The sequence below is a fragment of the Lissotriton helveticus genome, chromosome 3_1 (genome assembly GCF_964261635.1).
Source record: "Lissotriton helveticus chromosome 3_1, aLisHel1.1, whole genome shotgun sequence".
Taxonomy (NCBI): Eukaryota; Metazoa; Chordata; class Amphibia; order Caudata; family Salamandridae; genus Lissotriton; species Lissotriton helveticus.
In genome coordinates this window covers 1,980,136,000-1,980,149,084 of record NC_136061.1, presented here as the reverse complement: position 1 = coordinate 1,980,149,084, position 13,085 = coordinate 1,980,136,000, and the positions used below count along the sequence as shown (strand labels likewise).

At 46.1% G+C, this 13,085-nt stretch overlaps 1 protein-coding gene across 1 annotated transcript in view; it reads left to right on the top strand.

Annotated features, from left to right (window-relative positions):
- Window positions 1-13,085, top strand: part of CERS3 (ceramide synthase 3) — a 375,229-nt gene that overhangs the window by 333,885 nt on the left and 28,259 nt on the right. The window contains exons 8-9 of the mRNA XM_078683111.1: window positions 2,567-2,673; window positions 3,332-3,485. Of these exons, the coding sequence (XP_078539237.1) occupies window positions 2,567-2,673; window positions 3,332-3,485 (261 nt within the window). The remainder of the gene's footprint in view (window positions 1-2,566; window positions 2,674-3,331; window positions 3,486-13,085) is intronic.

Below are 13,085 nucleotides of genomic sequence, written 5' to 3'. Positions count from 1 at the left end.
ATTGGTTCAGCCGAGTTTTCGGGTCGTTTCTCAGGAGCATCTTGCTCATCACTGCCAACTGGCTGTGTTCCATCAGTTAAGGTCTGTCATGCCTCGGCAAGTCGCGCAGGCGCAGAGGGACCTCCAAGATGGTTCTCGGCACAGACAAAACCCCATTCCCCGCGGTACATGAAAAGTAAGCGAAAACAAATTAATACATAGTAATGTCATTATGAAAACACATCACAGGATTTATACTTTTAACTCATCATCAAGAAATAAAACTATTGCGTTTAAATGTTAGCCACATTGATACAGTCACGAGAGCAGTGGCACGAGCAGTACCACATGATAAGCACAGCTATGAATTACGCATGCGCATAACTTTCCCTCCACTTCTGCAGACGCGTCAGGACACGTGAGTGTGGCTGACGCATGCGCAGTAACTAAATACAAGCGGCGGCCATTTTAGATGACTCGAGTAAATTATTTTAGTAAAACACATGTGCAAGCTTCACGATCCTTATCCAAACTAAACATAAATGTTAGTAGAACATACACTTGTTACCGTATTACACATAAACGAGGTTCTTGACTTCGGCAAGCCGCAAAATATGCGAAGCTTTGCTTCATCAATAGCACCTGCTCAAATTAAGCACTGGTGCAAAGAGGCACGAATATGGGTGTATACGAAGCAGTCATATATGCATCTAGCACATTTAGAGCCAACCATTCACATGGACCGGCACCCACAATGCCGGCACCCGGAAGGATGCATACTCACACCAACTTACAAAGGGGCATACATGCAGAGAGGCTACCACATATTGAGACAACAATGCCACTTGTGCACGTACTGCACTAAAGGGTGTGTTCCAAGCGGAGCCCTGGGTGATTGGGGGACCCTGCATAGCAGAGATGGAGTGGCGAGGGATGCTTGCATGACCAGAAAGAGGGGATACACGCTCCCAAGGTGGGTAGGGTACATGGATTTGAGGAGGTTCAAAGCTTGGCAGCTGGGGCTACACTCATGTCCTTTCTTTACGTGTCCTATCTTGCACAGCAACAAAAACTTAACTGCATTATTCTGGTCCTCACACATGACCCCGACACTCTACATATATAGGCCTTATGACAAACACAACAGACTCTCCCATCAAAGCATTCGTGGAGTCTACCGTTCTACACTTCCACAGATGTGTAGTTCTAAGTCAAGCTTGCACAATGGATAGTTCAGTACATTCAAGTGCGTATGCCACTGCGAAGTGTGCACTAAATGCTGCACCCAGGGCACGTTCTACTCTAAAAAGCAACCACTGTGGCTTCCATAGGAAATATCTTGCTTGTAGACGTCAGTAAAGCTGCAACATGGTCTACACCACACACGTTCACAAAGCATTATTGTGTAGGCTTTCATGCCCGCCAGGAGGTACAGGTTGGGCAAAGGTTCCAAACATCTTCCCTGCCTTCTTGCAACCCATCTTAGGGAGAAGGAGTCTGTGCAAAGCATGTGGCTTACAACCGAGCGCGCTACAAACCGAAATGTTAATTCCAGGTAATAGTCGAATTGCGGCTTGAGTACTTTAGGCTCACATGCCCCTCCTCCCACCCACAGTCTCCCTGCGTACGCGCTTCCAGTAGGATGTTTCTACTGACAAACACATAACATCACTATTACAATGCACCAGTGCACTTATACTGTCCTGCTCCGCAATTGCCCACATGCCTCATGCCTCTTGCCTTCTGGAGGTTAAAAAACAAGCTACGGTGTAGTCTTTGCCCTGGTGGATTCTGGGTTTTGGGGAGGGATCACAAGTCACCTCGAAATGTAAATCTCCACTTCGAACTTAAACAACTTGCACAATTCGCACCCAACACTGGATGGCAGGAGTGGGCACAGCGTGTGAATCTATTGCACTTCAAGCTGAAACCGATTGTGACAGGCACGTAACCCGTTTCTTCTTCAAAGGCCCACTGGTTAGCCTTTTCTTGAAAGCAGCCATACAAGTCATTCCTAAATACACGGGGCCAAGCTGGTTAGAGAGGAAGAGATTGATTCCTGAGAGAATTTTACGTGCACCGGGAAATGTTGGTTCCAAGTTGTCCCTTCTACACCGTTCATGCAGACCAGTCGCTGCCTGTATAATGTAAGTATTTTGATGCAGTTTAGTTTTAGAAATCTGCTGTTTCACCTCAAATTACCCTAAAGTGTACTATTACAAATCATTTTGCCTCCTGAAAGCCTTACTGGCCACAGGCTGGGGGCACGGCACGATTAGTGGATGAATAATATTTTGGGGAAGAGTTAGATGGAATAGGAAGAGCATGGTTTTATGTTCTATTAAAAGCCTCGAAGTGTTTCAAAAGGAAAAGAAAAAAGGTGGTGGCGGTGGGGTGATGTTTCCTATTACACTTCATGAGTCAGAGCCAACGCCTTGCTGTCTCCACTGAGTTTGAAAATAAACCTATGATGCATCGTCTAATATGGACAGTTGTTATCTTACGGGATTGCAGCTTTTTTTCTTGAATATTGAATGCATCATGCTGCAAGCATGTGTAAAGTGTTTGTTTTTTGTGTTTTGCACAGGCTGCTAAGATGTGCAGTTATGCTGGTTGGAAGGCCTCCTGCAATGTCTTGTTCGTCATCTTCGCTGTGATGTTCATCATCACGCGACTAATCATTTTCCCTGGCTGGTGAGTGGACACAAGCTTTTTATATGACACTGTAAGCTACTAAAATAACAGTCTTTGCTCTTCGGAGATTGAATGTATTTACGATAATGGAAAAGCTCTGGCTGTGATTTTAATGACCAATCCAGTCCAGACTGGGACAAATAACCTAAATAGCACTTAAGTCTTCCTCATATGTTCTACCCTCGCTCACATAGGCCCTCATTACGAGTGCCCGGGGAATGGGCTATTATTTCCCCCTCTGGAATTACTGATAAAAGGGGTACTGGTAATTCCATAGCCATGCGACATCTGACTCATTACAAGTTGGACCATGAGGGTCCACTAACAAATGAGGAATTAGCGATTCCCCATTAAATCCTCATATTGGCCGGAACTTTCACCTGTATTTTCAGCAGCCAAAAAACGTAGGTCTCCATACAGATGTGGTTGCTAACTTACGTTACCAGCCTCATCAGAATGAAGTGGCCACTTATAATAAGGGCTTTAGCATTCCACGATTTTACTTCTCTGTGAAAAGCAGACCCCTCCCCCCCAGCTTAGTGGCTACATTGGGAACCTGCCTACATATATTTTTTTAACTGCTTTGATTGACATTTTAAGATTAGTAGTTATCTGAGAGTTTAAAAAAAAAGTCCACTCAATTTTCTTTGTCCTATAGGATTATCTACGCCACAGTAGTGTACCCGCTGTACATCTGCCCTACGTTCTTCCTGTATTACTTATTCAATACGATCATGTTCACCCTGCAGACGCTGCACATCTACTGGAGTTACCTCATCTTCAAAATGGTTAAGAAAGTGCTTACTGGAAACGTAAGTATATACTGCATGCCCTCCATCCTGCCCCTGAGCAAATAAAAAAAGTTCTTACTAGCAGGTGCAGGGTGTGGTCACCACTTCCATCCTGTGGTACTGATGCTGTCAAAAAATGGGCCAGCTCTGGCGCTGACAATCTCCTACCAAAGGAGGGATGATGTTAAAATCTGAAGGATTTATGTGCACGTACAACTGTTTTTAGGTCTGGTGTTAGCCAAGACCTTTTAATTTTACAATAATTGCATACATGCACCTGTAGGGGCTTTCAGTCATTCCACATCTTTCATTGGTCTGTTGTGCTATTCATATTTTCTTCCTCCTATTACAGCATGGGACAGTGCGCAGTGGCGGCCGCCACAAACAAAAAGTGGTGAGGCCAGGGAAGGGTGCACCGAGGGGAGTTTGGGAGGGGGAGTGCAGATGGGGAGCGCGGGGGGGTTAAATAATTAAAAAGAAAGGAAAACATACCTGCAACTGCCTGTCGCCTACAGCGTCGTGCCTTTGTTCTTCCATTGTCCCAACAGACACTGGGACTACATCACAGACTCCCTGGGCCAATCCCTGCACTGCTCTCGTGTTATACTCCTACTATGAGAGCAGGACGAGGGTTAGCCTGAGCAGGCTGAAGAGACGCTCCCCTCAGGACAGGGAGTCTGTGCTGTTTCTCTAGCCCGGCTGTTCAGTTCAGATGGGTTAGAGAAATGTATGTGCGCATGTGCCTGAGACGGTCGGCCAAAACACATGCACACTTAGAAGTGCACAAGCTTTCCTCATCTCCCCTTCACCCCCTCGCTTGCCCCTGCTCCTCCCTACTGCATGCTGGCTCAGCCAGCAACAGGAAAATAAAACCATGAAAGAGTATTGTTTAATTTTTCAGGTGCTGGCTCTGAGCCAGTAGAGCGACACGCCTCCACCATTGCGGAGGAGCCGCCCCTGCCGCCCAGTACAGCCATTGGCTACCTTCACTGAGAGTAGCAGCATTCAGCTCATTCACAGGGAGCACATTAGCAGACAAGGGAATACATGCTGTGGCAATTTCTGTGGATGTCTATTATTTTAGGAACCATAAGAACAAACATTTTTTTTTGCTACCAGCCCGTTTATAAATACATATATGTTCATGAAGCACTTGCAGCTCCCGCAACAGAAAAGTGTTACAAAAACCATGATGAAACAAAATAATTTTTGACAAAGCAAAAAGGCTAACAGCCAATGTAAAACTTTTGGCTTTGCCAGTGCTTGCTTGTTCTGGTTATATAGTGAGCCTGTCTTCAAGAAATGGTAGGTGCAGTGAATTTCCTGTCTTTTCGAAAGAGCCCTCAGAATGTGTAGTTTTGCTTTGCACTTGGAGATGTAACTGGAGACATAGCTTAGTAGTTCCTGGCACAGTTTCTAAAAAATATTGCACTGCTGGGAACCATACCAAGACCAAGGGCCTTGTTTGGACTTTGTCACGTTTGTGATGCAATATCCCATCTGCCAGACGTCCCTCTGCCATGCTACAAGTGTCTTAAAGCCAAGACGGAGCCACTGGAATGATGCGATTTTGTGACTGCTGCCTTTTCTGCATAATTGTGGGTTTAATACATTTGCTGACTGACTGAAATTCTTGTAGAGCGCACGAATGCCGCGGCGTCTTGGCGCTGAGAATCACTTAAAGCACAGTGGGACAGGCCTAGGACTGAGAAGAGCCAGGTTTTTAAGGCCCTTCTAAAGCATATTTTGGACTTTTGGGCACGCAGCAGGTGGGGCAGGGAGTTCCACAACTTGGAGGCTTGGTGGGAAAAGGATTTGCCTCCCCACCGAGCTCTGTTTATTCTTGGCTGGCACACCAGATCCTGATTGGCTGACCTCAAAGTTCTGGAGGGTATATAGCGAGGTAGTAATGTGATGAATTCGTCAGGTCCTCTTCCATACAGTGATCTGTGTACCAAACAAAGTGCCTTGAATTGAACACGGCGCCTAACCGGGAGCCAGTGAAGCTCCCGAATGGATTTGGATGTAGGGTGCCGCTTGGGAAGATTTAGCAGCACTCTTGCCGCAGCATTTTGGATGGCTTGCAGCTTTGTGAGTTGTTTCTCTCCTGCTCCCAGGTAGAGTGAGTTGCAATAATCTACCCGGGACAGGACCAGGGCTCCCATCACCACCTTTCTTAGTGTAATCGGGATGTAGGGCAGAATCTTTCTAAGCACCTTAAGTTTAAAGAAACAGGTCGAAGTCACTTGGTTGATCTGTGCCCTGCCTGAAAGGTCCTTGTCAAGTACAAACCCAAGGTTCCTGACCTTGTCAACTGGGACCGGACAGGACCCTGCCTCTGGAGGCCACCATAGGTCACTCCAAACGGACGGTTTTTGACCAAACTCGATGATTTCCGTTTTGTCCGTATTTAGTCTTAGAAAATTGTGGCTCATCCACTCTCTCACTCCAGTGAGACAATTTCTAAAGCGCTCCGCTATGGTTTCAATAGATTGTGAGATTGACACTACAATTTGAGTGTCATCAGCGTAGGACACCAATTGTAGGCCATAGGAACTGATCAGTGCTGCCAGAGGGGTTACATATAAATTAAAAAGTGTGGGCGATAGGGTCGAACCCTGTGGGACTCCGCCAGGAAGGGAAAATTCAGCTGACTGTAGCCCATTTCAGTGTACCTGCTGAATTCGTGAGTCCAAAAAGGAGGTAATCGGGGTTAGAGCATTGCCTGTAAAACCCAGGGTGGCTAGTCTCTTTAGTAGGACGGAGTGGTTAAGTGTCGAAGGCCGCCGTTAAGTCCAATAAAATCAGGGCTGTTCGGCCACCTTCGTCCATAGCTTTGCGAATGTTTTCTGTGGCCACAATGAGAGCAGATTCCGTGGAATGGTATGGTCTGAAGCCGTGTTGTGAGGGGTCTAACAGTTTCTTTTCGTCTATACATTTCATGATCTCTTGGTTCATAGCTTTTTCCAGTATTTTTGCGGGCAGGGGTAAGCAAGAGATAGGACGGTAGTTCTTGGGCACGGAAGGGTCTAGATTCTCCTTTTTAATAATGGGTCTGATACAGGCCTTTTTCCAACTGCACGGAAATTTGCCGGTGTCAATAATTTTGTTGAGTAGCGGTGTTAGCACCTTGGTAATGCTTTCTGGGACCAAATGCAGAGCATAGGGGGGGCAAGGGTCAAGGGGCGAGCCAGATTTCATCTGAATGAACAGATTATGTACTTGTTCTTCGTCAAGTACAGGAAAGTTGGGGAAAGTGGATGAGGTAATATTAGAAGGTTCAGTGTTATTATCAGCAGTGTCTATGGCCATAGTATTCAGTTAATCATACACTGTTTGTACCTTGGCTTGAAAGAACGTGGCGATACCATTGACGAAGTTTTGGTCCGGAGTGAAAATAACATCACGGGGAGTTTTTGCTAGACAGGCTACCATCTTAAAAAGTTCTCTAGCAGAGTTAGAAGAGTTTTGGATTTTGTTTGTAAAGTGAACTGTTTTTGCCTGGGCGATTATAAGTTTGTACTCCTGGAGGCTTTTAACGTAATTAAGCTTGCTTGCCTGACCATAATCCAAGCGCCAGGTGCGCTCCAGTCTGCGACACTTTATTTTGACTGCTTTTACCTCTGCAGTGTACCATAAAGCGGTAGCAGAACGGTTTCTGGATTTCTTGATTTGAATTGGAACCAGCTCATCCATAGCCTCATTTATCCAATTATTGAAGTCGATGGCATCCTTATCGTTATTACTGCCCATAAAATCCGGAGGATTCCTGGCCAGTATTTTAGCTAGGGGCTCAGACTCAAGTTTTTTCCAAGGGCGAGTTTTTTCGGGGAGAGTGAAAGTTCTACGCCTCATTGTGGGGTTTTTGAGTTGTAGATTAAAAGAGACGGCGCTGTGGTCGGACCAAGGTACAGGGAGAATAGAAATCAGCTTGATGTGGTCATTGTTGGTAAAGATCCCATCAAGGGTGTGCCCTGCTATATGAGTGGGCCTATCAACTATTTGCCTCATTCCGAAACTGAGGAAGTTGTCCAATAGCGCAACTGAGTCCAGATCCTTATTGGTCTCTAAATGAAAATTAATGTCACCCAAGATGGTGTAGGTGACTGAGTCCGAGGTAGTTTCCAAAATGGTGTGGAGTGCTTTTATAAAGGGACCTCTGGGACCAGGGGGGTGATATACAAGCAGTCCTTCAAAGATCAGACAATTATTGTCTTTAACCTTAAAGGTCATGGCCTCCGCCTCCAGATCCTGTTGGGAGCATGCATAGAGTTTCAGATGTGATTTATATATTATTGCAATTCCCCCGCCCACATTTTTAGTTCTGTTTACAAATTCCACAGAGTAGCCTTCTGGAGTGACCATGTTCCAATCCGGTCCAGAGGCCTCATGTGCCCATGTCTCTGTAAGGAACATGAGGTCGGCCTGATGGTCGATAATCAGGGCTGCGACCTCATGCTTATGTTTATGTATGGATCTGGCATTCAGCAGAATGCAGGTTAAATTTCTGTTCCTGCCGATCATATTCCTTAGACGGTTGCTCTGAGTAGAGGATAGGTGACTGGAATTTTTTACAATATTTGCCTTTGTAACAGAAAGAGGCATCGGGGTGAGGGGCAGAGTGTTAAGGAGAAAAGTGGAGAAGCGAAAACCACAGGTGGGACAGGGGGGGGTAATATGATTACTCCCAAGATTTACTATTGCCGGCTGCTCACATTGATGAAGGTTGAGATTGCGCAGCTCGGAAATGGAGTAATGGGGCCCCTGAAAACGGCCAGTGTTTCCAGCGCTGAGCGCGGACGGGCGCAGACGGGCTTGCCTTAGGCGCGCCCGCTGCGCTCGTCCGCTGCGCTTCCGGTAGAACATGGGGCTTTGTATCCTCGTGTCCCTATCAGAACTAGAGCGCGTCCTGCACTCCCACCACACCTAAGATGGCGTCGAAATTCTAGGTGGTGGGGTGTCAGGTAGGAAACCGAGCAGATAGTATTTCTGAGGATGTAAAGTGCTATGTGCAAACAATTCGAAAATCAATTGTAAAATACACAGTTTAAAAAGGGGGACTTCACGCTAGGAGAGCAATTCTAAAATCAGCTGTCTCACACCCGTGACAAAGGGGGGCTTAGCGTAATTAAAAGTACAATATTTAAATCAGTAAGGAAAGTGCAATTTTTAAATCAATTGAACACAGAGTTTAAAATAGCGCTAGCCGCTCCACTCGCTTATAGTGATGTGGCACCGAGCGCCGAGTCCTGCCTTTGTAGCCTCGTGTCTCTATCAGAACTAGAGCGCGTCCTGCACTCCCACCACACCTAAGATGGCGTCGAAATTCTAGGTGGTGGGGTGTCAGGTAGGAAACCGAGCAGATAGTATTTCTGAGGATGTAAAGTGCTATGTGGAAACAATTCGAAAATCAATTGTAAAATACACAGTTTAAAAAGGGGGACTTCACGCTAGGAGAGCAATTCTAAAATCAGCTGTCTCACACCCGTGACAAAGGGGGGCTTAGCGTAATTAAAAGTACAATATTTAAATCAGTAAGGAAAGTGCAATATTTAAATCAATTGAACACAAAGAGTTTGCTGCATAATCTATCATCTGCATAATCCGCAGATTTTAACAAATTCGTTTCTAGCTCAGAATGATCAAAAGTTACTAAAAGCACGGGAAGATGTGTAAGGTCTTTAGCAAAAGTTGACTGGTCCCCCATTCTGTTGTGTATTTGGGTGTAATAATGAGGTTAAAGTTTTTTTCTGTCTCTGTTTAACTTTGTAGAAATGACAAAATAAGAGAGTAATGCGATCACAATATGTGCCACATTCGCTGCATAATTTGCCTTTTTGAGGCATGTGTGGCTGTAGATAGGCATGCTTAGCATAATCATGCCTTCTAGAGTTGGGCTCAGATATGGGCAAGTTGCTTTTCTTGATTGAAAGTCTTTCGAGTCACGAGGTACTCTGACTCCTCCTTTAGCTGTAACGCACATTGTAACAGTCTACATTGTTAGATTGTTTTCCTCCACCATCGGTATATGCCTTCTTCCTGTTGGTATTGCTTTCGATCTGGTTGCATTCAAAGACATCAACTTTGTATGGGTGACTCGCATTGACTGCACCCCTCGTAGGCCTTTGCCCTTCAGGGTGCTACTTTCATCCTTAAGCGTTTCACCCACATCTTGTCCACTTGGTGATGGAACGGTCACCTTTACGATTTTGTCCTCAGTGTCATGCAAAATTTCCTCGCACTGACCTTCACCAGGTGTGTAATCTGTGCCTCGCCCCCGAGCATGTCCAAGAAGAGACTTTGTGACCATCGGGCTCAATGTCTTGAGATGACTCGAAGGAGCATGGATGAAACACCAGACCTCTTCCGACCAGAGGACCTTGAGAAAGAACTGCAGGCACAAGCATTGGGTGCAAATGAAGGGACCTTCTCCCACCACAAAAGATCTGGCTCCAAGATCGAGGTGCAAGAGCTCACTCCAGCTCAACCAACGAGTTGCGAGTACTATGCCCCCACCACCTCGTCATCGACCCGAGCAGGCAACCACAAAGGGTCGACTGCCCATTCCAGAGAGACCTAAAACCATTGCCTGGCCATCACACCCTTTGAGCCATGGTCGGCACCGGGCGTCTGTTTCAGATACCACCAGTCCTAGCTCGGCGCCAAATAAATCGTGAAAGTCACATGCTTCAGAGCAGACTACTCCTGCCTTGGTGTTGAATTGACCTTTGAAGCTGAACACTTTGGCATTGAAATACCACCCGATACCAGCACTGAAGCTAGCTGCTTTGGAGCTTATAATGTCTGCACCAAAACCCTTTGCATTGAAGCCGAAAATCTTTACACCCGCCAAAGCAGTACATGGGTTGGGGACTGTGGAACCCGTGCTTCAGAGGATATAGGAGGAAATTGACTCTAGACAAAAGCACATTTTGCTCCACCCTGATACTGGATGGATAATTGCAAGACCCCCACACACTAGTGCCTAACCCTCCAAGACGGTTTAGTTTCGAGAAGGCTTTGGATGTTCCAACTCCACCCAAACACAGAAGATGGACAAGACCGCAAGAAACCCTGTGCACATCATCCCACCATCTACACTGGCTCCACACCATACACCTTCGCCACCCGCTTCACTGGCTGCTCCTGCACCATATTCCATGGATAGGTCATTACATTCTAACATAGGGTGGAGATGAGAGGGACACATGATTGCCCCTGGGGCACATATGACACCGAAGCACCATGGTGAATAAAAAATCTAAAGCGTCAGCTAAAGACCACATATATATCAGAGGTCAACTTCCTCCAGACTCTTTGATTGTGGCAACTGCAACTAAAAGAGCCAATTCACAAACATCAGGTGAGGCTCCTCCACTAGTTAAGGAGAGTAAATGATTGACGCAGCTGTAGAGAGAGTGGCTGCCCAATTTAGCAATCACTGGCATACAATAAGGCTCACTGGGATGAGATAGATGGAGGAGATACTCCAATACCTCCCAGACGAACATTTAAAACCAGCATATCAAACTGCCTCTGAGGGAATATTAATATCTAATACCATGATTCGCTGTGCCCTCACAGTGGCAAGACTAACGGCCAGTTCCCAACTCTGATGACGGCATCCTCTCTGTAGCTCCTTTGGCTAGAAGGACCTGAATTCCTGTTGCAAGATTGAAAGATGGTCCTCTGTCAGCCATCTTGAGGGTGGTGGAAGATGCTGTGGGATAGATATGAAGGAGAGGGCATAACCCAGATGAACACTTTTCAGGACCTACTCACTGCCGCTCTTCTGGTCAGACCATTGTTTGATTACCTTCAGCTTAATTTCCCCCCACACCCAACTCGGCCATCCTCTTCCCGGGAGCATAGCAGAAAATGGTGCAAAGTCACCTGTTCCACCCTGGCCTCTGCCCTCGCCGGCTCCCTGCCACGGGTATGTGGGGATCTTGATCTTGATGTTACTGGCTTCAACGACTGGCTCTCCTCTGCACTTGAAAAGGTTGCCCCTATCCAACCCTTAGTCTCATCCAGACTAAAGACATCCGCCCCGTGGTTTACTCTCACGCAACGCGCCGTAAAAAGTCAGTGCAAAAAACTGGAGCGAAACTGGAGACTCACGTATAATAATGAGGCAAAAGCTACCTACGGAGCCACTATCAACAACTTTCATAAACAAAAGCGCGCTGAAATGAAAGACTACTATGTTAACAAGATAAAATCTGCCAGCAACTCTTCCAAATACCTCTTTACAATTGTAAAAGTGTTCACTAAACCTGCCACACTGTCAGTTAGGATTCCCCCTACTCAGGAACTCTGCGATGGCCTCTCAGACTTTTTCTATGATAAAAGTGTGAACATTTATTCCACTTTCGACCCCACCCAGCAACATCCGGAACAAACCACAGGGGTTTCTAATGTCCACTCACTCACTTCCTTCGCCCCTATCACCCCAGAATTTGCTCTTCAAAAATGGCTCACCTGTAAATCTGGTTCTCGAAGGACCTCTGCCTGGCTTCTTTTTAGCTCAATTGCCCCTTTTATCATTCCCCCCCCCCCCCCCCCCCTCCCCGAATACCCTATGGAACACCTCTCTACCGTCTGGAATCATTCCCTCTGCCTGGAAACAGACCATGCTAATACCTATTCTAAAAAAAACCTGATGCTGACATCTCGGTTTTAAAAAAATATCGCCCTATCTCCCTCCTACCTAAACAGGCTAAGGTTCTCGAAAAAATAGTCCAAGAGCAACTTGCCACCTATCTTGAAGCCGGCCACCTTCTTCCTGACTCTCAAACCGGTTTCAGATCCAGCTTTAGCACGGAGACTGCACTATTGGAGGTGTCGGAATAAATCCGCGAATGCATGGACATAGGCGATGCGGCAATGCTAGTGCTCCTCGACTTGTCCGCGGCATTCGATACGGACTTCCTTTCGTTTCTATTTCTCTCCTTTTAGTCAGTCTCACATATGAGCAATGCCTTATGCGTGACCTACCTGGTACTGTTGAAGCCTGGTTAGTCTACAGAATTGGGTGAGTCCCCATCTATGTACCTCTGCTGCAGCACTGAAGCGCCACAAGGGCTATAGTTGACATTAGCTCACTGAAGGCACTCACTACGTGTCACTGTTTTAATTGTTTTTAGAGTCCTCAACACAACTGCGTTTATTGTTCACCACTATTGATAACTCAGGGTCACCAAAAGTCTATACCTGTTGTTGTGTACCATATCGGCCTGAAAGATGTTACATTTTGTCTCCCCATACAGGTAGATCCAGGTCTTAACAGGTATACTAACAAGTAGATAATTGGTTGATGTGAGGATAATTCCATGTCACCATATTTTTAAGTGTAGATAGTCTCATCTCTCTGGTCCTGATGAATCACAGGTAGAATATACTTGGAGCGAGAAACATGTTGACCTTCACTGATCAATAAGGACACTATAACCCGAGACATTAATCTTGGGCGAGAGCCTTATTGCTTGCTTTTACTTAAGGTAGGAGACCCCCAGAATAAAGTTTGGCTTTCTTGGTACTCTGATCCCTATTTTAACCACCTCCCCAAAATTTTACATCTACACAGTTCTTGCCCCTCACCCCCACTTCACCATACGGCTA